Source organism: Podarcis filfolensis (assembly GCF_964270895.1).
Source record: "Podarcis filfolensis genome assembly, chromosome: 9".
NCBI lineage: Eukaryota > Metazoa > Chordata > Lepidosauria > Squamata > Lacertidae > Podarcis > Podarcis filfolensis.
The window spans coordinates 1,752,658-1,776,405 of NC_139610.1; the positions used below are offsets into that span (position 1 = coordinate 1,752,658).

The 23,748-nt window shown below is 45.4% G+C and overlaps 2 protein-coding genes across 3 annotated transcripts in view; both read right to left on the minus strand.

Annotated features, from left to right (window-relative positions):
- Positions 1–5,746, minus strand: part of PSTPIP1 (proline-serine-threonine phosphatase interacting protein 1) — a 44,083-nt gene extending 38,337 nt beyond the window's left edge. Inside the window, exon 1 of the mRNA XM_083630672.1 lies at positions 5,500–5,746. Coding sequence (XP_083486798.1) covers positions 5,500–5,532 — 33 coding nt within the window. The 5' untranslated portion in view covers positions 5,533–5,746. The remainder of the gene's footprint in view (positions 1–5,499) is intronic.
- Positions 1–23,748, minus strand: part of RCN2 (reticulocalbin 2) — an 810,887-nt gene that overhangs the window by 779,919 nt on the left and 7,220 nt on the right. Inside the window, exons 3-7 of one of the 2 annotated variants that reach the window (XM_083630757.1) lie at positions 18,051–18,247; positions 17,372–17,485; positions 16,421–16,517; positions 13,599–13,741; positions 10,863–12,214 (exon numbers count right to left, since the gene is read on the minus strand). In XM_083630757.1, the coding sequence (XP_083486883.1) occupies positions 12,062–12,214; positions 13,599–13,741; positions 16,421–16,517; positions 17,372–17,485; positions 18,051–18,247 (704 nt within the window). In that variant the 3' untranslated portion in view covers positions 10,863–12,061. Of the gene's footprint in view, positions 1–10,862; positions 12,215–12,763; positions 13,742–16,420; positions 16,518–17,371; positions 17,486–18,050; positions 18,248–23,748 lie in introns of those variants that run through there. The other variant, XR_014552002.1, reaches the window with a different exon arrangement.

Here is a 23,748-nt window from a genome sequence, read left to right on the forward strand (position 1 = left end):
AAACATCTGATCAGTGTGTCTGGGGCCGAGTCAGGATGGCCATCCATCAACAGATAGAGTTGGGTGTCATCAGCATACTGATGGCATCTCCCAACCCAAAACTCAGGACCAGCTGGGCGAGGGGGTGCATAAAGATGTTGAAAAGCATCGGGGAGAGTATTGCACCCTGAGGCACTCCACACACCAAGGAGTGGTGCGATGACAATTCCCCCCCAAGCGCCACCCTCTGTCCCCGACCAGAGAGAAACGAGCGCAGCCATTGAAGGACTGTGCCCTGGATCCCCACGTTGGCAAGGCGGTGGTCCAGGAGTTTGTGATCAACCATGTCGAAGGCTGCTGACAGGTCTAGAAGAATCAGCAGCCCCGACCCGCCTTGATCCAGCTGCCTGCGGAGATCATGTTAGGGCGACCAGAGCCGTCTCAGTCCCATGACCAGCGCGGAAGCCGGACTGGAATGGATCCAGAGCCGATGTTTCATCCAGAAACCTACCAAGCTGTTCAGCAACCGCTCTCTCAATCACCTTACCCAGGAATGGAAGATTCGAAACCGGGCGGTAATTGGATAGATCTAAGGGATCTAATGATGCTTTCTTTAAGAGCGGGCACACCGCTGCCTCCTTCAATTCCCCTGGGAATGTCCTGGTGCCAAGGGACAAATTGATGATATCCCCCAGGGGGCCCCGCACCTCATCTGGACACGCTCTAATCAGACAGGACAGGCACGAGTCAAAAGGACTGGTGGTGGGCTTTCCAGCTCGGAGGAATCTGTCCACATCGGCTGGGGATATCCGGTCAAAGTGGTCGAATACTGGACCCGAGGACAGTCGAGGGGCCTCCAGTTTCGTTATTGTATCCAAATTGGCAGGGAGGTCATGGCGGAGCAACAGGACCTTCTCCGCAAAAAAGCTCGCAAATGCCTCACAGCTGTGTGTCAAATTGTTATTTAAATTTGGCTGTCCCTCCAGGGACGTCATAGACCTAATTATACTAAATAATTGCACCAGGAGAGATAGCGGATGCAATGGAGGCCGAGAAGTAAGACTTCTTAGCGGCCTTCACTGCCATCTCGTAGGTTTTCATAAAAACCCTATAAGATGTTCTTGAGGCTCCGTCGCGGGCACCCTGCCATACTCGCTCTAGCCATCTGAGGTCCCGCTTCATTTTCCAGAGCTCCTCAGTAAACCAGGGAGCCCGGTTTCTGCGGGGTCGCAGAGGGTGCTTAGGTGTGATCTCATCGATGGCTGCCAGGAGCTGGGTATTCCAGCCCTCAACAAGCTCAGTCAATGAGTCGCCAAGGGGACCAAGGTCCCGCAAGGCTTGATGGAATCTATCAGGATCCATCAGCCTCTGCGGGCAAGCCCAAATCGGCTCGCCACCTAAGCAGGGTGGGGGTGGAAAGTCAATCCTGGCTTTCAGAGCGTAGTGATCAGACCATGGCACCTTCATCGAAGGAGACATGATCACATCTATACCAATGCCAAAGATCAAATCCAGCGTGTGGCCTGCTTGATGTGTGGGGCCCGAAACAAACTGGGAGAGCCCTAGTGTCGCCATGGAAGACACCAGGTCCAGAGCCTGTGAGGAGGGCGTGGCATCAGCATGGATGTTGAAGTCCCCCAATACCAATAGGTTAGGGAACTCCAAGGCCCAGCCAGCCACCGCCTCCAGCAGGCCTGACAGGGTGGCTGCTGGTGCGCTAGGTGGCCGGTACGCCAGCCAGACAGCCAAGCTCACCTCAGAGCCCCACACTAGGCCAACACATTCAATGCCGGGGATCGATGGCGATGGTAGAGCCCTGAAAGAACAATCTTCCCAGATTAATAATGCCACCCCTCCCCCCCCGGCCCACAGTCCGCGACTGGTGGAGGACAGAGAAACCCAGGGGCGCCATCTCTCGTAAGGTAACTGTTTCCCCTTCGCGCACCCAGATCTCCGTCACACAAGCCAGGTTGACCCCCTGCGAGATGAAGAAATCTTGCAGGGTGGCGGTTTTGTTGCCTATAGACTTGGCATTGCACAGCACCAGTGACACCCTACCCTCGTCCCTCGGGATGGGGCACAGATTGGAAGGGGTACGAGCATATCCGTATCTCGGTCCCCTTCACCGATAACATCTGCCCCCCCCATACCTCCCTCGCCCCTCCACGGTAGCAATCCCAAGCCTCATACTAGCCTCCATTGATGGCAATTGGTGTTATTCTTTCCTAGCCTAGTTGTTCTACTTATAGTATCAACAACTCGATAATTCTAATTAGTCGAGTAGAACAAGCCAGCTAAGCTCAGCTACCTCTCTGATTATATGAAACTATTATGTTCTTTATCAGCCTACTATTATAATATTAGACAAACCAATTAATAAAATTAAAAAATAACCCCCAAAACATTCCACAGCTAAACAGAACTACCATATAACGTACATAAAGGAAGAAAAAACACCTAAATAACAGGAGAACAACAATCAAGCATCTCACAGTAAGCAAGCAAAAACTTAAATATTATCATGAAACAAAGGACTAAAACAAATGGCAAAGGAAGGGGGGAGGGGGAAAGGGGGGGAAAAGGTTCTTGTAGCAGACGAAGTTCTTGTAGCATCATGCGCCAGCTCAAGTCTGCTCGAATGATCTCTGAATCTGCCAACCTGAACAACCAGGCGGCATCGGGGGATGGGCAGAGGAAGGCGGGGCAGGCTCAGTAAATGCCCTGTTTGATGTCAGTGCCGTGCCCGATAGTCTCGGGCAACTATTCTCTCAAAGAATAGTTGTATTCTTTCGAAGTCGCCAGTAATTAATTTAAACCTTTTGGTTTATTTTCTAGCCTGTTAACAGGTGTTTTTTCAGCCCCCAGCAGCCCACCTGTTCTTTGGTGCTAATTAACTGACAGATAGAAAATCCAATTAGTATTTACTTCTAGTCTTAAAGGTAAAGGGACCCCTGACTGTTAGGTCCAGTCACGAACGACTGGGGTTGTGGCGCTCATCTCACTCTATAGGCCAAGGGAGCCGGCGTACAGGTCATGTGGCCAGCATGTCTAAGCCGCTTCTAGCGAACCAGAGCAGCACACAGAAATGCCGTTTACCTTCCCGCCAGAGCGGTACCTATTTATCTACTTGCACTTTGACGTGTTTTCGAACTGCTAGGTTGGCAGGAGCTGGGATCGAGCAACAGGAGCTCACCCCATCGCGGGGATTTGAACTGCCAACCTTCTGATCGGCAAGCCCAAGAAGCTCAGTGGTTTAGACCACAGCGCCACCCGCGTCCCACTTCTAGTCTCAGAAATAGTTAAAAGAATGAGGTTTGCTGACCTGACGCCCTAATTTAAGGGCCATTGTGTGGTGCATGGGATTGGTGAATGTTCCTTCCTTGAGATGTTCCTCCACCCCTGGAAAACTTCTGTCTCTGGCATGATGAATGTCTCCTTCTGAAGACATGTGAGGTTTATCCCAGAACTCCCTTATCTCAAAAGGGAGTTTTGGTATACCTTGGTTTCTTAATCAATACATTTCATCTCTGTATAAGCAGTCGATGACCAGTCCACCATCTTTCCTCCCCAGAGGTCCACAAACAATTAACTTTTGTGGTTTTGTGAGACCCTCCTCCCATGAGAGGAAGATGATCAGAGACGAAGGTCAAGGTTAGAATTTCAGTGTCCAATGATATAAGCTGGGAGGGGGGAGGTTGCTGGGAGGCATGATGTCACCGTAGGAATAAAAGGGGTTTAGAGGAACAGGAGGAGAATTCCATGCAGGGCTGGCTGGGAAAGGCTGCATGCAGAGACCAGGGAGCCTGGCTGTTTACTGCTCTGGGCCCAAGCAGGCTGTATCTATGAGGGGAGCAACAAGAGACACTCTTGGGGTGTAATGCTCTGCACCCCCTGCACCTAAACTCAGGTGTAAATATGTGTAAATAAACCATTTTTCTAAAAGACACTACCGTCTCCACTGTGCCTTAATCCATAGGAACACAAACCCTGGTTACGTGCCAAGACCCCTGGAATCTTGCCCCTGCTCAGCAGAGACGGGGGTAAAGCCCCCTTCCCTGTATACTGCCGTCCTGATAAAAGCCACACCTTCCCCACTGCTGCCCCTGTAGCTAAATAAAACAGAAAATGAAGATGCGGCTGCAAGAGATGCAATGAGAAGCACATATAGTTAGGCCCATAGAGAATAAAAGTTTGAGAAGAGGTTTAAGACATGGCTGCAGAAAGAAGTTCTTGTGAGATTTCCCGACATAACCACACTTGGGACCCTATGTGCTCTCGGGGCAGCAAGGGCCTTGCCATTTGCTGTTCTGACACAACAACATGTATTGGGGCAGCCCTGTGGTGAGGAAGTTGCCAGGGTACGTCCACACACCATGACCTGTAGCTCCTAACTGGACATGATAGCCTGGAAGGCAAATTCTGAAAAATGTCCCTGCTTCTGGGACACCCACAAACCAAAAGTCTTCTCCTGTGATAGCAGAGTGTGATGGCCAATCCATAGGCAAAGTGGAGTAGAAACATAGCCTGAAGCCCCCTACATCCAGAAACAAGAGGCCATTCATCATGTTAGATAGATCAGTGCTCCTCAAACTTGGGTCTCCAGACGTTCTCAGACTACAGCTCCCATCATCCCCAGCCAGCTTAGCCAAATGGTTATGGATAATAGGAGCTGTAGTCCAACATCTGGGGATACAAGCTTGAGGAACCATGGGCTGGATTTACCCTCCAGATTCAGAGGCAGTATATCTGAATGTCAGTATACTGAATGTCAGTACTGGCGAGCAAGAGGAGCAGAGGGCTGTTTCCTCCATGACGCATTTGCTGGTTTCCTAAGGCATCTGGCTGGACCATGACATCACAGGGGGCTGCATCCGATGGACCTTTGGCTCTTCATGCCCTTATTTTTAGAAACAACCCCCACCAACTAGGAAAGGCCAAGATATTCAAGGGTGACACCTGAGCACCAGGGTGGGGCAACCTTTGCATAATAACATTCAGGTTTTGCATAAGACACTCTCTGTGTGGTGCCATGAGCATCCCCTTCACCCAAATAAAAGCGGCACTAGCAAAGTTGTATATCTAACACAAAAAGCACCACGTAAGAATAGAAACCTGTGCTGTCGACAGCAATGAAAATTAGACCCAAGTTCTGCCAGCATCCCCAAGAAAGAAGTTAGTCGTTCAAAATTTTTTAAAAATTAAAAATTTAAGAGTTCATTTCCTTCTCTTTTTTTAGCAATTAAAAGTTTGAAATAAGTGATTCTTTTAACTATAGTACAAGTGGACCCTCTTCCTTGCTTAGCCTAGAAGTCCCTTACCTTTTGACTGTGAGGATTCAGGTGTCCTAAAGAGGCCCCTTTGCGCAGTTTGTAAACGTGCCTCAAAAACCTTCCTAATGCACTGAACCAAACTTGCAGGCAAAATCGTGACAGTGCGGCACCAGGTTAATTCAGACCACACAGCCAGCCAGTGTTGCTTCTTTATCTCCATGAAGGTGAAAATCAAGATGTTGGCACTTACCCAGAAGGCGTCTTTGAACTGCAGGTGTGTCATGAGGAGCTGCTGGAAAGGTCCCTTTTGGGCAGGCTTCCCCACAGCACCAAAAGTTTGACGGAGAGGAACCCAGTTGGCTCTGGCTGCCAAGCACACGGAAGCCGAAAGAGGAATGCTCTCTTTTGCAGCTTGCAAAACAGCTCTGGGCGGTTTAAGGAAGCTGAGTGTGAAATGACTTGCTACTCCGAAGGAGAAAGCACACCCCAAACCTCACAGGTCTCCCCTTCCTCTTTCCCTCCTCTTGCCCCACCCCTATGCTCTGCTATCAACCTCACTTCAGTTCTGGCAAATGGTGAGTATTGAAATGAGGAAGCAAAAAAACACCCTATCATCTGTGTGCAAATGAGGCAGGGTTTTTTTTGGGGGGGGGGTTAGTGACAAGATTAGCTACACCCCAGAAAGCCAAAGTGTTGTCTGATCAATGGACAAAGCTAGAAACTCTGGGAAGAAAACTGAGAGCAGGCCCATTCTGTTGACCACGGAGGCTGCATTTCTTGATGCAAGGCAGTTTGCGTGTGTTTTTGGTAATCTTTTGTGCTGGGCTCAAACCATACTCACAGGAAGTAGACCTGTGACATTGCAGGCTCAGCAATTGCTGCAATAACAGAAGTATTTTCCAATTCTCATAAAAATTAAGGAAATGGGTAGATGGCACTTGCTTCAGCTTAGCCTATTTGGATCAATATGTAGCTTTTGGATGTGCTGTGTTCATTCATTGCAGCTGTGAATATGAATGAAGTGGTAGCACACAAGGAACGTCCCTGGAATACTAATAGAGAGTCTTCTCCCGTCAATATCACTGGGCAAGAAGTTTTAAAATGTGACATTTCAGTCGCTGTTTGCAGACGGACCCGAGAACCATCATTTCCTCTGTTTTGCCATTTGCAGATAAAACGTAGCAGAGGTTGCTTTTTGCCTGGCTATTTAGCTGGCGAGCACTTTCTTCAAATGAAATGGCAAACATTTTCACTGTTCCTAAGCTGGAAACAAAGAGCAGAAGAGAGTTAGATGCTCAGTAGAACAAAGAAACTTCCAAAGTATCTTAAAAGGGAAATGTAATTCAATGTACAAAATACATGTCCATTAAGAAGCAGCTCTTGAAGTAGTTAATGATGAGCTTTCAATATAACAACCAGTGCTCTGAACTGGGCTCAGAAATGCACTAGAAACCAGAACAGCTTAAGCAGGAACAAAATCAGATGCTCTGAAAAGCCAGAAGTGCCTGCATGTGTCAAAATGGCTATAGTGGCTTCCATCAGAGAATCAGGGCCAGAACTAGAGATCTTTGCCTCTGGCACAAACAACATGAAACATGCCCCTAAGCCAAGCCTGCATTTTGCAATGTAAAAAATTAACAACAGTTGTAATACTATGACAAACAACAAGAATATATTATTTAAATATTTATTTTAATGTATACCGTAGATCAAGAAAGGTACTGCTCAGCCCATGAGGATGCCTGCATGGTTAATGAGCAGAGTAAAAATGCTATCAGATGCAAGGAGGCTTCCTTTAGAAAATGGAAGCCTTATCCAATTGAGGAGAACAGAAAGGAGCACAAATTTTGGCGAAAATGCAAGCAGGCAATAAGGGATGCTCCGCATGCTTCATCCTAGTTTTGGCCCTGCTGCGTGTTACGGTTTTGAGCTGAAAACTCATTTTGCGGTGCCTGGGTTATGCTGGAGAGAAGGACCAGCTGGATACAACGCCGGTGCTTCAGAGGGACTAGAAGTGGGGGCATCACATGCTCTGCAAGTTGCACCCCAGAATCCCTCACTGAGCAGGGGTGAGGATGCGCACCACAGTGACTGCTGAGCCCCCAGCACTACCACAGATGCCAGAAATCTCTGTGCACTACGTGGCACTTAGAGCCAGCCCAAGACTGGGAGGAAGAATCCAAGCAGAACATAAACCTGCCTCATCAGTTGTATTATTCCCTGCCTCTCATGAACTTTAACAAGACCACCTTCCCATTTGTAAGCACATTATATGCATATAAATTGCTCTAAATCGAAGTGCTCAGTTTCACTAGTGGAGGCTGGATTGACTCAGGGGTGCCCTCCAGAGGTGGCTGGACCACAATTTCTATCAGCCTCAGTCAGCAGAGCCCAATGGTCGGGGGCGGGGGTAGAATTCTAATCCAGGCATAGGCAAACTCAGCCCTCCAGATGTTTTGGGACTACAACTCCCATCATCCTGACCACTGGCCCTGTTAGCTAGGGATGATGGGAGTTGTAGTCCCAAAACATCTGGAGGGCTGAGTTTGCCTATGCCTGTTCTAATCTAACAGTATCTGGAGTGCACTGCATTGACTACCCTGGCATGAACTGAGTATCAGTCATGGGGGACAATAAGGAATTGCCTCCACACCACTACTTTGCACCCTGACTCCAATTTGTGGGCCTTGTGATTTCGAGTGAAAACAAAGTCGATTCCACAAGCTTGAAGTCTGACCACCCTCCTTTTCCACAGCACATCCCATTCTCCAAATTGCTTGTGCCAATTGCAGTGGGAGAAGCAACAGGAAAAGTTGTGTCTTGGAGGGAGAGATGCTGGCTTCAAGAAGCCAGTCTCGTCTGTGAATATACAGTGGTACCTCGGGTTAAGTACTTAATTCGTTCCGGAGGTCTGTTCTTAACCTGAAACTGTTCTTACCCTGAAGCACCACTTTAGCTAATGGGGCCTCCTGCTGCCACCACACGATTTCTGTTCTCATCCTGAAGCAAAGTTCTTAACCCGAGGTACTATTTCTGGGTTAGCGGAGTCTGTAACCTGAAGCGTCTGTAACCCGAGGTACCACTGTATATTCTTCTAATCTCACTCTGTCTATCCCATTCCCTAAGTAGGAAAAGCCAGGGGGGGTCGGGGCTGCTTTGGCCTGGAGGAACCTCTGCCACCCTTGCACCCTCCAGAGATGTTCTGGACTGCCGTTCCTGTGATGGCTACAGCTGATGGGAGTCCTAGTCCAGAATATCTGGAGGACAGTGGCAAAGGCTGGTCTAGGGCGTAGCAAATATTTTTCTATTCCAGACCAGCCTGAAAGGCCTGTCGCTTCACCTGCAAATGGAGGGGTGGAGGCTGTTAAGAGAGGAGAGCTTATTCCTTTAGCAGCCAGTCATGCAAACCCACTTCCTCCAGTGTCACTCCAATGAAATCAATGAGTCTATTCAGCAGTGTCTGCAAGCCTTATCTACTGGCAGCTCCTGAAATAAGGAACTGGGCTGTTTCTTCCCATCTTACAGCTGTAACAAAATGGAGCAAGCAAAATTTGCTAATCCACATAAAACAGCAGCTGCTGCCTCTGCTGCCACCCTGTCCACATTCACTCCCTTCTCCTTTCCGTGAGTATTCCACCGCAGATGCGGCTGGGCACCTGCAGAGAGCCCAGGCTGAGCACCAGAACTCCCTGCTGAGGATCCTCTTGCTGCTGCCCTTCTCTCTCACTCTAGCCTAGAAGCAAGCCACATTCACAGGTGCTTACCATGACCATGCAAATAGGCTGGCTCCCCAAAGAGACCACACCTGCTTTGCTGTTCCCTGGGCTTTTTAAGTCAGTGCAGGATGGCAGCTAAGTGAAGGCAATAAGGTACGAAGACCCTGCAGCAGCTAGACTGGGGACTGGGACTGGCCGCCGGGACCAGTGGTGTAGCATGGGGGCCCCCGGGTGCATCTTCTGGACGGGGTGTGACTAGGCACCCCACAACAGGCTCCCACCAGAGCCTGGCTCCGGGATGCAAGTGAGCTGCTGAAGCATCTTCTTCACACCCAGCCACAGCTCCACTCGTCCCAGCCCCCTCCCAGCTCCTGGGGTCCCAGGCGGGGGCAGGGGTACACGGAGGGCGCCTGGTGGTGGCTGGGGATGTCGGCTCCCTGAATACTGGGGGGTGCTGGGCCCTCTGCCTCAAACTATTGAGGGGGCTAAAGCCCCCTGCGCCCCCTATGCCCAGCACCGCTGTACCAGTATAAAGGGAAATTCTGGTCTCACCAGAGTTGTGCTGGGCCTGCTTGGACTCTGGAGAACCAGACTTCTAAGGTTGGATTTCCTCTGCAGAAGACCCTTTGCCACACTAAACTGAGCCAGCCAAAATAAAGCCAGTCATATAAAGTAGCAGCCAGTAATCATTGCTCCTCCAGATGTTGCTGAACTACAACTCCAATCAACCCAAGCAAGCATGGCAAATAGCCAGGGAGGATGGGAGTTGTAGTTGAGCCGCATCTGGAGGGCCAAATGTTCCTCACACTTGGCATAGAGAGTTAAACCGAAAGGTAGCCATGCTCACAGTAGACACACTGAGATGAATGTGCAACTTACGTAATTGCAATGGACATCCTCTGAGTAGAAAGTGTGTCCTCTATGTAGAGGAAGGTGAAAGGTTTAGTAAGCTGTTTGTGAGGTTTTATACCACAAATCTATTTACTACAAGTGTTTTCACATTTACTCTAAAATGCTAAATTTGTCTCTGGTGTTTTCTGAAGCTTCCAACAGTTGAGACAAGAAAAAACAAGCTGATGCCTTCTTCTCTACTATGGTCTTCTTCCCATCATAACCCTGAACAGCCTGCCCCCTGCCCCGTATTCTAGCGCTGGTTTTTGAGCCCTCCTCTCTTCCACTCCCTTCCCCTTCAGGCTGGCCAAAGATTGAAGTGCTCAGCTCTAATTCTCACTGCAGAAGCAAAGCTCTTTTACAACACAAACCTATGCAGGTTTACTCTGCAGTCATTCCAGTTATTTAATGGACCTTACTTTCATGTCAGGGTGCTTGACTGCACCATTAGGGCTTTGAGGGTTATTTGTTATATATTTCTTTCATCAGCTCTCTAAGTACTTGGATATGTACTGTATGTATTTTCCCTTCCCTTCCAGTCGGAGACCACCGAGACCTTATCTGATGCCCTCAGTAACAACCATAATCTCCAGATTCCACTGGAAAAAAGTTAAGTTTCTAAAGTTTTTATATCCTGAGATCAAGGCAAATTGAGGATGCCACTTGTCTCATTTTTTGGTAAGAAATTAGTGCAGACTTCTAGTGGGTGAGAGGGTGCGGGTGGTTGGGCGAAGAGAGAAAACACATCTGCCTGCCTGGTCTGTGCTCTTAGGCAGAGATAAATGTATGGGTGAGAAAGACATGCGTGTCTGTGGTCTTTGGGTGCATAAGAGTACACTCTTTCCTGCACAGCAACAGAATCAGTATCTCCACAATCAGGGTCAGAAGGACAGAGCTTCCTTCCCAGGGCAAGCCTGATGTTGTTGTGTTATGCCATGTCCCCCACGGCAGCCATTTTGTGGCTGGTGCCCACCAGACTTCCACAGCACTTCCATGTTGATTCATGTTTTCTTTTTGAACTTATTTATTTCATTTATTGTTTCCCACAGAGCAATCCAAAGCGATTTTAACAATAAAAACAATTTCAAATCCAGTACACATACATACAAACTGGGATAAAAATTGCCACTTAAAAGGCTTGATGGAAAAGAGAAGATCTTAAATAGGTGTTGGAAAGACAGGTATTGCACCTGCCTGGTATTTAGCAGGCAGAGTTTCTAAAATGCACATGCATCTAGCATAAATCACTGGGAAATGCAATCCTGGCTTGATACAAATATACTTTCAAGTTAAGCATTTAGGATCCTATCAAATGACAAGGAATACATAGCAACAGTGAAGTGTGATACTGTGGACATGGAACAGGCTCCTAAGAGACTCACCCGGTCCCTTTGCCACTTTCTTTTAAGCGGCTGGAGAAAACAAGGCTTTCAGAGGCATGTAGTTAACAGGGCTTTAAAGGATTTTGATTTGCCGTTTCAAACCAATGTTGGCTTTTAAAGCTTGTATCAGTATCCCTGCATTATATTTATTTCATGTAAACCACGTTGTGTGCTTTTGGGAGAATAGTGGGTCTAATGTATTAATTTAGCCCTAGTTAAGGAGTCATAGCAAGAATGACAAGAAAAAATGAGGACATTTTGAGTTTTTAATCTTTAGCGTTTAAAGTTTGTTTCTTACTTAAATACAATACACTTTCTAAAGCGATTATCATTACAGTAAAAATAATTGCTATCTAGCTGCAAAAATAAGATTCTCAGATTATAAACACCATCTACAGAAGTTAATATACACAGAAACCTTACAAATATGTAAGGCTTTAGTCCTTCTGGATATTCATACAGAAAGATTCTTACAAAGATGAAACAAACACCGTAATAGTTTTTCCTCTTTCCCAAAATCTAACACAAACTAGTGGTATTCTCTATCCTATCACATAGTCACATCTTTGCATTTTTTCAAGTATGTTTCAAAAAGCAGGACTAAAACATGAAATGCTGGAGAAGGCTTCTGCTCCCTTTAAAAGTACAATAGGTTTGTAGTACCAAAATTATGGAGGCTAAAACATCGAAGGCAATGTACAAAGAAACCCAGGGATGCAGAAACTGCTGCAGACACCAGTATATTACCGTGTTGCTGTCTTCAAAGCTGAACACATAATAAAAAAAATCCAACTCTAGAAGAAAGAATAGAGTCTCTTGGAAACTAGAGTTCTTCATGGTAAAAGCTTTCATCATGCAGCTGCCTGCCATAATCTGTGGCTTCACTGTTGAGAAACAGATCTGGATTCTCAAGAATCTCTGCCTCTGCCAGCCTCCCGTTACCATCCAAGTCCATTTCTTCAATGAGGTGGACAGCCTAGAGAATAAAATTAACAAGCATTAAAGTAGCTCACAAATTCATCTCGTCTGCCTGTCTGTCTTTCTTATTTGAAAAGACTGTACGGTACCTGTAAAGAGTTTCATAGAAATAATGTATCATCTGCTGTGTAAATATGATAAAAACATGTGATGGAAAGGAGAAATCCAAGTAGTTTCTGCATTCTCTTTTGGCTGTCCATATTACACTGGTGTGTTGCCAGGGGTAGGGGTTGGATTGCCAGATTAAAGTCTCAGCCTCCAAAAATCTCTCTATGCTGCTCAGATATTGCAGCAGGGAGTAAAGAAATCTATAGTGCTGAGCTGGGGAGTTATTTTTTGCTAGAGACCCGGATGCTTAGGTTCCACCAATCTCTTCAGGCCATCTTAACAGGTAGATACGGCTGCCTACCTATCAATCACCTGATGTCAGGTGAGGCGTTTTCTGTTGCTTATGTGGTTTGCCATCACTCAGGCTAGGACACAAGGTTTTGCAGGCACGGGGGCTGTAATCTGAAGGTTGCCTGCGCGGTGGCAGTCGCAAAGGCACAGGGTTCTGCCTGAGCCAAGGATCAGATAAACCCACTTTCAGCAGAAAATTGCATCTTTACCTGCTTAATAATAATAATAATTTTATTATTTATACTCCACCCACCTGGCTGGGTTTCTCCATCCACTCTGAGTGGCTCCCAACAGAATACAGTCAAACCTTGGTTGTCGAACATAATCCGTTCTGGAAGCCTGTTCAGCTTCCAAAATGTTTGACAACTGAGGCACAGCTTCCAATTGGCTGCAGGAGCTTCCTGCACTCAAGTGGAAGCCACGTCGGATGTTCAGCTTCCAAAAAACATTCAAAAACTGGAGCATTTACTTCCGTGTTTTTGGCGTTCAGGAGCCAAAACGTTCCAAAACGGAGGGTGTTCGGAATCCGAGGTTTGACTGTATTAAAAACACAATGAAACAGCAAACATTAAAAACTTCCCTAAACAGGGCTGCCTTCAGATGTCTTCTAAAAGTCTGGTAGGGAGGGCAGGTGCCACTACCGAGAAGGCCCTCTGCCTGGTTCCCTGTAACTTCGCTTCTCGCACTGAGAGGACCGCCAGAAGGCCCTCAGCGCTGGACCTAAGTGTCCACACCGAATGATGAGGATGGAGACACTCCTTTAGGTATACTGCTCCACACTAGATGGGCACAGGCTGGCCAAAATGGCCTTGCAGGCCAAATGGGGGGAGGCCTTCCGCACTACTGCTAGAGTAGGCTGTTACAATGCTGAGCCACAATTAGGTGTGTTAAAGTCTAATGGATTCCAGGGAGGACTCAGAACATTTGCGACTGTGTGATTGATGTCTGGCTATCAAGTTCATAAAGTTCTTCAAAACTCTTACCTCTTCCTGAGCAATACCTTCATTATTAGGTACTACCCAGCTTAATAACTCTTTAGGGTTGAGTTTCCCATCCTTATCCTTGTCGTAATCATTTGTAAATCGATCCTTCTCCACAAGTATCCATTCTGGGTCTTCACTGGCAGCTAAACACAATTTTTCACATGGATTAAGTCTCTTTCCTTTGTATACCATCAGTTAAAATAAAGGAAGTGGAAAAGCAACCATGCTTTCTGAAACAGTATCAGAAGAAACTTTAAAAATGCTGTCGCGGCATTTTTAAAAAGGGAATGTGTATGAAAGGTATAAATATGGATGATTGTCAGAGACGCTGAAGGAAGTCCAAAACAGCTATGATTTGTTATATTCGGGATGAAATGTATAATTTGATGAAAACTAATAAAATTTATTAAAAAATAAAATAAAAATGCTGTCGCGGCAATTATTAACAAAATGAAAACTACCGTATTTTTCGCCCCATAGGACGCACCGGCCCATAGGACGCACCTAGTTTTTTGGGGGGGAAATAAAGAAAAAAAAATTATTTCCCCCCCAGGTGCGGGGCTGGGGTGGGGGAAGCGCCCCACGGCTAGCGGAGCGCTGCACGAAGCCCGAAGCTTGGGGCGTGCTGAGCTCAGCACGCCCCAAGCTTCTGCGTGCCGGCAAGCTCTCCACTAGCCGTGGGAGAGCCGCGCGACTTTGCGCGGCTCTCCCACGGCTAGCGGAGTGCTGCGCAAAGCCCGAAGTGGATAGCTTCCTGAAGCCTGGAGAGTGAGAGGGGTCGGTGCGCACCGACCCTCCCCCCTGCTCTCCAGGCTTCAGCGAAAGCCTGCATTCGCCCCATAGGACGCACACACATTTCCCCTTCATTTTTGGAGGGGGAAAAGTGCGTCCTATAGGGCGAAAAATACGGTATGTTCCAAATGTTGGATGTGCCAAAAAGGCTACCATTTGGTATAATGCAAAAAAGAAAAAAGAAAAAAAAGAGCATTGCGGGGAAATTTAATTAAATAAAAATATCTGAATTATTTTTATTTTAAAAAATAAACAATTCATATATTACATTTCATTCCAGTGAGAACCAAAGTGATTTACAACCAAAGCAACGTAAAAATAAATCATAAACCTCATTGATAAAAAGTCTCTAAAAATTTATCAGCAAAATATATACTATCCCATAGGATCTTTTAACCTATCTGAATAATACAGATAATTATTATTTCAACTCAGCACCTCTGGCATAGGGAGGTACCGTCTACTACAGAGAGATATTGGAGGCTTAACACTGGGAAAGGCGGGTTGAGGCAAATGGCGTGAGGCTGTCCAGTGTAGACACTTCCTGGTCTGACTGCGGTGTCATTACCTTGTGGATCCTTTTCTGGACATTTGGAAGGCTTTTATGAAACATTTAAGTTAACTTAAGATGTACGTTATTGTATCCATGATGTGAATGGATGAGGGACTGTTTGGTTACTATTGGTGTATAGACAGATTAGATCGGGGTCAGCAACCTTTTTCAGCCGTGGGCTGGTCCACCGACCCTCAGACCATGTGGTGGGCTGGACTTATTTTGGGGGGAAAAATTAACGAATTCCTATGCCACACAAATAACCCAGAGATGCATTTTAAATTAAAGGACACATTCTACTCATGTAAAAACACGCTGATTCCAAGACTGACTGCGGGCCAGATTCAGTAGGCGATTGGGCCTTAGGTTGCCAGCCCCCGGGCCTTAGGTTGCCTACTCCTGGATTAGACAGAGGAAGCCCCCCCCCCATTTACACACGTTTGAGGTGTGTGCAACTGTGCATTGCGCCGAACCCACAAGTGACCCGGAAACATCATAAAGTCACTGAAATGTCACAAAATGGGCAGGATGAGGGCGGGGGCAGAATGGGGTGTTTGCAGGCTTTTTCAATGGGTTTCAATCATACAGGATTTCACCGATGCACGTGGTGCCTCAGAACGTAACCCCTGCGTAAACAGGGACTGCTTGTACACACTCCTTATTTTATTGGTTTAATTATTTTTTTCTCTTCCTCCTCTAGTTTGTTAAATCTGCAAATAATTAAAAAACAACTATGCCGATGACAGCATACCTACTGGAAACTGAGAACAGGTTACATAAATATTTATAGCAACCGGAATCACAGCAGACAAGCAAAACTACCAAGTATGGGCAATACAGAACAGATTCTGATTTCCGCTTGCGCAGCAGGACTTCCACTTTCTCAGAACATCCTATGCATCACACACCCTGCCTAAAAAATGTGGTAGAGAATTGGGGGACCTTCCTAGGAGATGGAGGGGCTGCGTGGCAGAGGAAGGGAGCTGAGCTTGTGCAATGCTGGTTATCACCCACTGACTCAACAAGGGTGTTTTTCATTAAATGTGAATGAACACCTTCTGATGGCAAACCCCGCCCCCCAAATTATATTCTTGTTAGTTCAGTTCAGTTCTGAAAAAAATGATATTGCTGTATCAAAAACCAGACAGCTTATATTAACTCCCCACATTACTCCAAAGATTTAGGGCCAAAGAGCACTACTGCCATAGAAAAGGAGATGGACAGATTCCTATTTAAATGCTTACAAACTGAACAGCAATAGTCATAGAACTGCAGAAGCTAAATCTCCTTTCTCCTTCCCACATTTACAAGGCACACAAGGTCACTGCTATTCAGAAACCAACCAGTTGCCAAAGGGAAGATGAGTGGAAAGTTTATGGAGAAGACCTGTGTAAAATTAAGGGCCTTGACAGATGTACTTTGCAAATGCAATGCAAAGAATTTATGACACTTCTAACATCATTCCCCGCCCACTCACTTGGATCTCTTCTGTAGTCACCAAGGAACTCTTCAAGGCTCACAAATCCATCGCCATTCTTATCATGTTCGTCCAAAGCCTCCTGAATCACAAACTCCTAGTGGGGAGAGAAAAGGTCGGGTAACCTTGGCCAGTTAACCAACAGTGTTTAAAGCGCCTGCAGAAATTCACAGGATTCTTAATTTAGATGAGGTGCACTAAATTCCAAGTAAAAATACAAGAGACAAGAATGAACGCACAGTGTAGCTGGGCAAATTCTCACCAACACAGTGAATGCTCATTCTGGTATTTGCATTTTCCTTAGAACTTGTTTCATCATCATCCAAATAAGTGAGCAAGTTGCACTAAGACAACAGTTTGAACTTGTGTACTCAGGTAAATAATTTTGTTAGTGAAGGACAACCATTGTCCTAAGCAAGTGTGAGAGCACAGGAGATAGAACTAAAAGGTGCACAAATGGTGCAGAAGATACTGAATATTCTCCCATGCTAAAATTTGTTGAGGTGAGGGCAAAGGAAGGGCCATTCAAGAACACACTTTTTTTTACATGAAGCAGCTATAAGGGTTTCTAACTTGACAGCATCAGAAACAAATACTGACATGAGGGTTCCTTGATTTCTCCCCTTCATTTCAATGTGGCATATGCAGGACTGCTTGCCCTCAGCTGTTACACAGCATTGCAGGGCCCCAGCCTGGGGAGAGAGAGAGGTCTCACGGGCTTCAGTGGAAATCCTGCCCGCCAGCGGCTGAGCGCTGGATTGCAGTCTGAAGAAACATCATCGCCACCACCTTTCCTGCGTATGCAAAAGCCCAGTGGTGGATTTTCAATGCTATGGAGAAGCTTGTTTTACTCAGAAAAATCTGTATGTTGTGCATCCCTATAGTGTCCCTCAGGATCTGAAGAATGAACAAACAGCATTCCCCGTGGTAGCGCTTTCTCTCAAAACTTGCCTTCATGTATTCTGCTTCCTCAGGATGTTCAAATGCAATGAATTCATCCAGATTCAGGCCAGAACTTCCATCCCTATTAGCCTTTTCAAACCTCTTCTTGTCCTTTAAATGGAGCTTAGAAAACAGTTTGGGGAATAACAGTTACATGAACGGAAGTCATATTGTATTCATTAGTTTCAAGCTACATAAACCTAACCTGCTTTTCCTTTTATTTTAAATACACGTTACAAGATCAATCTTATATACACTGAGAGGAGTTAGAAGTTCATCATAACTTATATCTAGCTAAAAGAGGGTTGATAAAGGATCTAGTCAGAGTGTGATTAGTGATGTAAAATGAGAAAATACAGAAACTACAAAATTATGTAAGCAAATGCCACATCTGCCATGGAAACCTATGAAGTACAATGTGTCATATTAGTATACATAGTGCTTAATTTTTTAAAAAGCTTCACACAGATGAGTAACTTTACAAAAAACTGTTTACATGCAAGTTATTATTCTTTCCTTGTGTCAAGCCGACTGGCAAGGAAGGGGGAATTAGTGCAATGGCTAGAAAACTTAGAGAGGATCTCTCATACTCTGAACTTGTGGCATTCTCATCCACAGGGCTGGCCTTGACCAAGGGAGGCAACAGATGTTCCAGGCTGGAGCTACAGGAAAACACATGGTGTCTCACCTGCCGGAAAGATTCTTCTTCGGCATCTTCCAAAGTCGTATCATCATCAAAGTCTATTACACGATCATACATCTGAACATTGTATTCTTCCCAGGATACATATCCATCTCCATCTTTGTCATATTCACCAAACTGTTGCTTCGCGTCTTCTACAACGTAATGCTTAAAAGATTGCTGGATCCATGAACTCAGCTCACCTGTGGAGATTCCCCATAACGTAAGGAGGTGAAGGGATTCCCCCCTCCCCGCCATAAATATTAAGAGGAAGCCAGCATTTTCTAGGCTCCTTTAAGCACAGATGCAACCCTCATGCTACCTCCACAACAAATGGTGCCCCACCTGCACTAAACATTTAAAATACTATTATAGCATGTTTCATTTCAATTTCATAACATTTATACACCAAAAATTTGGAAAACTAATAAAAACTATTGGGCAAAATAAAATTTATACACTGCTTGATTGTAGGGGAAAACCCTCAAAGCAGTTTAAAAAAAGGTAAAACAGTGAAATCAGGAAAAAATCACAACCATACTTTAGAACATACAAACAGATTCAAATTGCCTCAACTTTCTAAGCATCTTGGTAGGCTTGTCTAAACAAGAATGGTTGTAGCAGGTGCCAAAAGAGTACAGGGAAGGCACCTGCAATCTCAGGAGGCAGGGAATCAACCGCGATGGCTTCCCCCAAAGAATCCTGGGAGCTGCGGTTTGTCAAGTGTGCCGACAGTTGTTGGGGTGCCCCAGTCCCCTCCCTAAGCTACAATTCCCAGTGTGGCTCCACAATCAATTCCTCATCCCAGAGATGTGAAATGTAGTTGTGTGAGGGCAATAGGGGCAGCCCAACAACTCTCAATGCCCTTAGCAAACCTTGGTGGAAGTGATAACAGTGCTCTAAATATATAGTGCAGATGAGCCCTTGGACTGGAAAAAGATAACGCAGACACAGAATTTGCTGATTAAATGTTGCAAGACTATTTCACTCCGTATGTATCCATCAAATCTTTATTACAGTCATAGAGAGGCATAAGTAGGGTGGGGAACAATCATTTTAAATCTGTAAAACATTTTGGGAAACTAAAATTATTAAAACAGAAGGTATATATAAAAAACTGTAAGAGGCTTAAAGAATCTAAAAGAAGGGTTGGGATCATTAAATGGATATGGAAGAGCATAAAAGGTTAGTATATAAAAGGCTATGGCTATCAATTTACAGAGCACCCTGATATGAGTGTTCATTAAATCTAGTTTGTGGCACAGGTCATCATCCAACAAATTTTGAGCACTGCTATGCAGAACCTGGAAACACTGCATGTTGTAGCAGAGCCGGTCCTCCTTGCAACACTGTGTTAGCGCTCAGTGCTCTTTTGAGGCCAATGGGTGTTCTTGAAAGCTTTGCTGCATTGTCTGCCTAGAGCAGAACAGGGATGTGTCTTCCAGCGAGTTTTGGGGAGTGAAAGTTTGAGCTATGGAGATGACCCACCATGGAGTTGATGTAGAAATTAAACAAGAGTAGGGCCAGTATGCAGCCTTGCTTGACACCTTGCTCAGTTTCAAAGGCATTGGTGAGATGGCCCCAGGGGTTACATCTTACTTTTTGAGGTCCCTTCATGTAACATACAAATTAAATGGAGTCGACGTGGATCTATTGAGATGGCCTCCAGTTTTTTTCCAGTTTAGCTCTGAGTATGGATTCAAATGCTGCTTTGAAATCTACAGAAGCAGCAAAGAGGGAGGTTGTGTTGCGGGAGGAATACTTCTCCATGAGATGATGGAGTACTAGGCACAGGTCAATAGTGGACTGACCTTCCCTAAAGCCAGCTTGCTCCTCTGAAAGTATATTTCATTGGTCCATCCAGTCGTGGAATTTCCATTGTAGGTATCTTGCGTAAAGTTTGCTAATTACATTAAGGAGGCTAATCAGTCTGTAGTTTGTAGGATCACCCTTTTCCCTTTTTTTATATATAGGGGCAATGATTACAAGCCCCCAGTCCTTGGGGGCTCGGCCATGGGTGTCAATGCAGGTGAAGAGTGAGGCCAGAATAGGGGCCCAGAGGTCCATATTGTTTTTAATGGCCTCTGGAGGAATTAGGTCTTCCCCTGGGGCCTTCCCCAGTCTTAGCTGAGCTACCAGGTTGTTAATCTCTTGTTACCATCACTGGTGCCCACATAGGCAGATTCTCTATAGTTTGACTAGAGTCTCCACTTTTAGCAGAGGTGTCTGAGTAGAGTTCCTGAAAGTGAGCCTCCCAGGTCTCTGGCGGGATGTGAAAGTCCACCATGGTTGGGCCATTGCTTTGTGGGCTAGATGTAATATGCCAAAATGTGGCTGAATCATTGGATTTGGCTGCCTGGATAAGTCGTGTCCAGGTGTTCTTCATGGCATACCTTTTCTTTCGTGCCAGAAGGTACTTGTAGTATCTCTCCTGCTGGAGGAGGACCATTGCAGCTGTTGGTTTGGTCTTGGATACATAAGCCTTGTAAGGCTTCCGGTCAGCGCCAGCAACGGTAATGGCGGATTTCCTCCAATCTCCGGAGGAAATCTGCTTCGTGGAGCTAGGGTTCTACCGCTACGGTGAAGCGGGGACCCGAAATAAATCACAGGCAGGGAAGCCTGTGAACTGAAGGCTCGGCGGGCTCCATTTGCGTCCCCCCCCCCCCCGCTGCAAAGGAGCCTTTTTAAAGGCTCCGGAACAGACCGGGGGTGAGCGGCGCGGAGCTGAGAGCTGTTTACCCGTCTCCGCGAAGTGAAGCCGCATGCCATGGTTGGAGAGCGCTGACTTCTTCCTTTGATCATTTGGACTAAAAGTAACAACCCGTGAGTAATACGGAAATTGGATATTAAAAACTTCTTTTTTGATTCGGCACGAGCGGGGAAGGCGCAAAGAGGAAGTTCGTCTCCCCCTTTTGTAAACATTTTAAAGCAAGGACAAGATAACTAAGGTTGAAAAGAACGTCTTCTTCGTGAGAAGTTAAAAGTAATTAATTTCACGTTTTGGCAGTATAAGTGAATGTGCTGGAGGATAAGAGTTAACTTTCAGAGTGGAATTGCTACCCCCCCCCCAGGACCCGGGAGCGATCCGTGAGGGAGCCTGTTGAAGAGATATAGAAGACTTTGACAGCTGTCAAACTAGCTGTCAAAGCTGAGAGGAAAAAAAAAGAGAGAGAACTTTGTTTCTATTGCCTCGGCTGGCTATATTTGTTACATTTAGGCAACAAATTGTCGAAAACAAAGGAAAATAAAGGACTTTTGGATTAGAACTGAAAGGAATACTAAGTAACCAGTACTCCCCTAGAGGGGGCTCTGGGACATTACAGAATGGCTGTAAGTGGAAAAATACAGATGGAACTGGAGAAAACCTTTCTTCGTCTGGGAAAATTTCAAGAACAAAGCATTGTTTTGGCTAGAAATGCTACAACATTGAATGAAAAAGCAAATAAACTTGCGGAAATTGGAAGGGACCTGACTCAAGCCTTTGTACCAGAACAAAAAGACTTTGCATTTGAGCTAAAAACTCTTGCAGCTGAACAAGAAAAGAAATTTGAGAAACTTGAAAAAGTGGGAGAAGATACACATGACAATTTAGAGGGAAAGGAAGGAGGAGCTATAATGCAGCAGAGGATTAAAGAGAGCCAAAGGCCTGCAAAGATGGATATAAAGGAAAAGACAAACTTGATTAAAGTGGAAGCAGGAGTTTCTGAGACACTTGGACTTAAAAGAAGTAAAAAACAAGATTTGGATTACAATTCTAAATATGGAGGCCTGGCAGGCCAAAGGCCTGTAAAGATGGATTCAAAGGAAAAGACAAACCTGATTAAAGTGGAAGCAGGAGGTTTTGGGACTTTTGGACTTAAAAGAAGTAAAAAACAAGACTTGGATTACAATTCTAAATATGGAGGCCTGGCAGGAAGAAACATGGACCTTATTGGGACAGAGCTTCTCCGAGATTTGGTGTTTATCATAAAGGACTATCAAAAAAACCGGCAGAGAGGAAAGGAGAGAGATTTAAGGGCCTCGGACATGAGGTCACCAGGCTGACACCAGATGGATTGATGGACATCGGTTGGAGATTGAAACCGGGAAAGGCGGGGAGTGGGGTTTTGGGTATCCAAAGGCGGTACAAATATATTTGGTTTTTTTTATGTAAATATTTTGTTTTGTTACTTAGATTAAAATGGGGAATTCGTGAAATGGAATTGGGGTTGACTTTAGAAAAAGGTATTAAGAATAAGTTTTGATGTATAAAGATTGAGGTTTATGTTAAAATTGGTTAAGTAAAAGGATTTAAATATAATAAGGTAAAATTTGGGGACAGGAACTTGTTGAATTAAAAACTGAATTGGAATACAAGAAGGGGAGATGTGGGGAAGTCAAGGAAATATGTGATTGAAAGTTATATGTCTATTTTTTGTTCTTTTTTTGTTTTTCTTTAAACTTTTTGAAAATTTCAATAAATATTTTATAAAAAAAAAAGTGGCAGCAAGAACTTTTCTGGCATTAACACAGTCCTTGTCAAAGCATGGCTTGGAGTGGTGCTGTTGTTGTCTCAAGGGTGTGCTGGTGGGTTAGGTGCTGGTGGGGCTCTTGCATAAGGGTGTTATAATTCTCCAAGAGTGCATCAGGAACTCAGCAGATGTCAGGGCAGACCAAAGGCACTGTAGGCGATCTGAGGCCAGTAGTTCAGTTATCATTTGGTTTAGATGAGGAGTCCACTTGGGTCAACGGTAAGTTCTTCCTGCTGGCATTAGGAAGGGTTGGTAGCAGTCCTCAGTATGTATCACTTGGGTGAAGGCTGTTAGCTAAAGGAGAATTGGGAAGTGATCACTGTCAAATTTAGGCATAACTTCTAGGGTCTTAACATAAGGAAGGAGGTCCCTAGAAACATATAATCTATAGCACTCCTTCTGGAGCCAGATAGGTAGGTGAATTTAGGTTTAGCCTAAATGCTGTTTGAGCCAAGCAGAGGACTGCAAAGTTTGATTTCTGATCTTTTGAGCTGCGAGTGAGAAGGAATACATCAGCTTCAAGGCTGGGAGGAGGACATTTGTGCCGTGCATACAGTGAGTGGTCCAGTCTGGCGTTGAGGTCCCCTCTCAGAACTACAATTGCATTTGGGTTGAGCAGGATAAGGTCAGTGATATAAGTTTCCAGATCAGTCCACAAGACTCTGATCTGAGGATTCTGCCTCATTGGTGGCATATAAGCATTTATTACCAACAGGGCATGACTGGATTAACACTGCCATGGCATAGGACTTGAATGGGGGAGGGCTTGAAATGGCACGTAGAGTAGTGGAGACTAGGACCCCCAGGACCCCTTTTGCTCTTCTGTGCTTTACCCCTGGTTCTGCCCCAGTTGTGAATGAATGAAATCCATTGAGTAGTAGTATTAAGTAGTGGGTGGACATAGCAGATGGCACAGAGATTTCTCCAAGTGGTTCTTTATAGTAAGCTGGAACTGAACTGCTTTTATAGCCAGGCGGCTGTCAACATTGTAACAAAAACACTCCAGGGTTTCCCACCTATATTAACTGACATGGACCTGAGTGAAAACTATATACACAATACCCCTGGTGGCCAGGGCGAGAACTTCAATACACAACAAGTAGTTCATCCACAGTCGGTGTTTCCTGGATCATGATGTTGTCATGATAGGAGAGGAAGTTTTTAAAGCCAGGCTCTCTGGTGGATGCAACCAT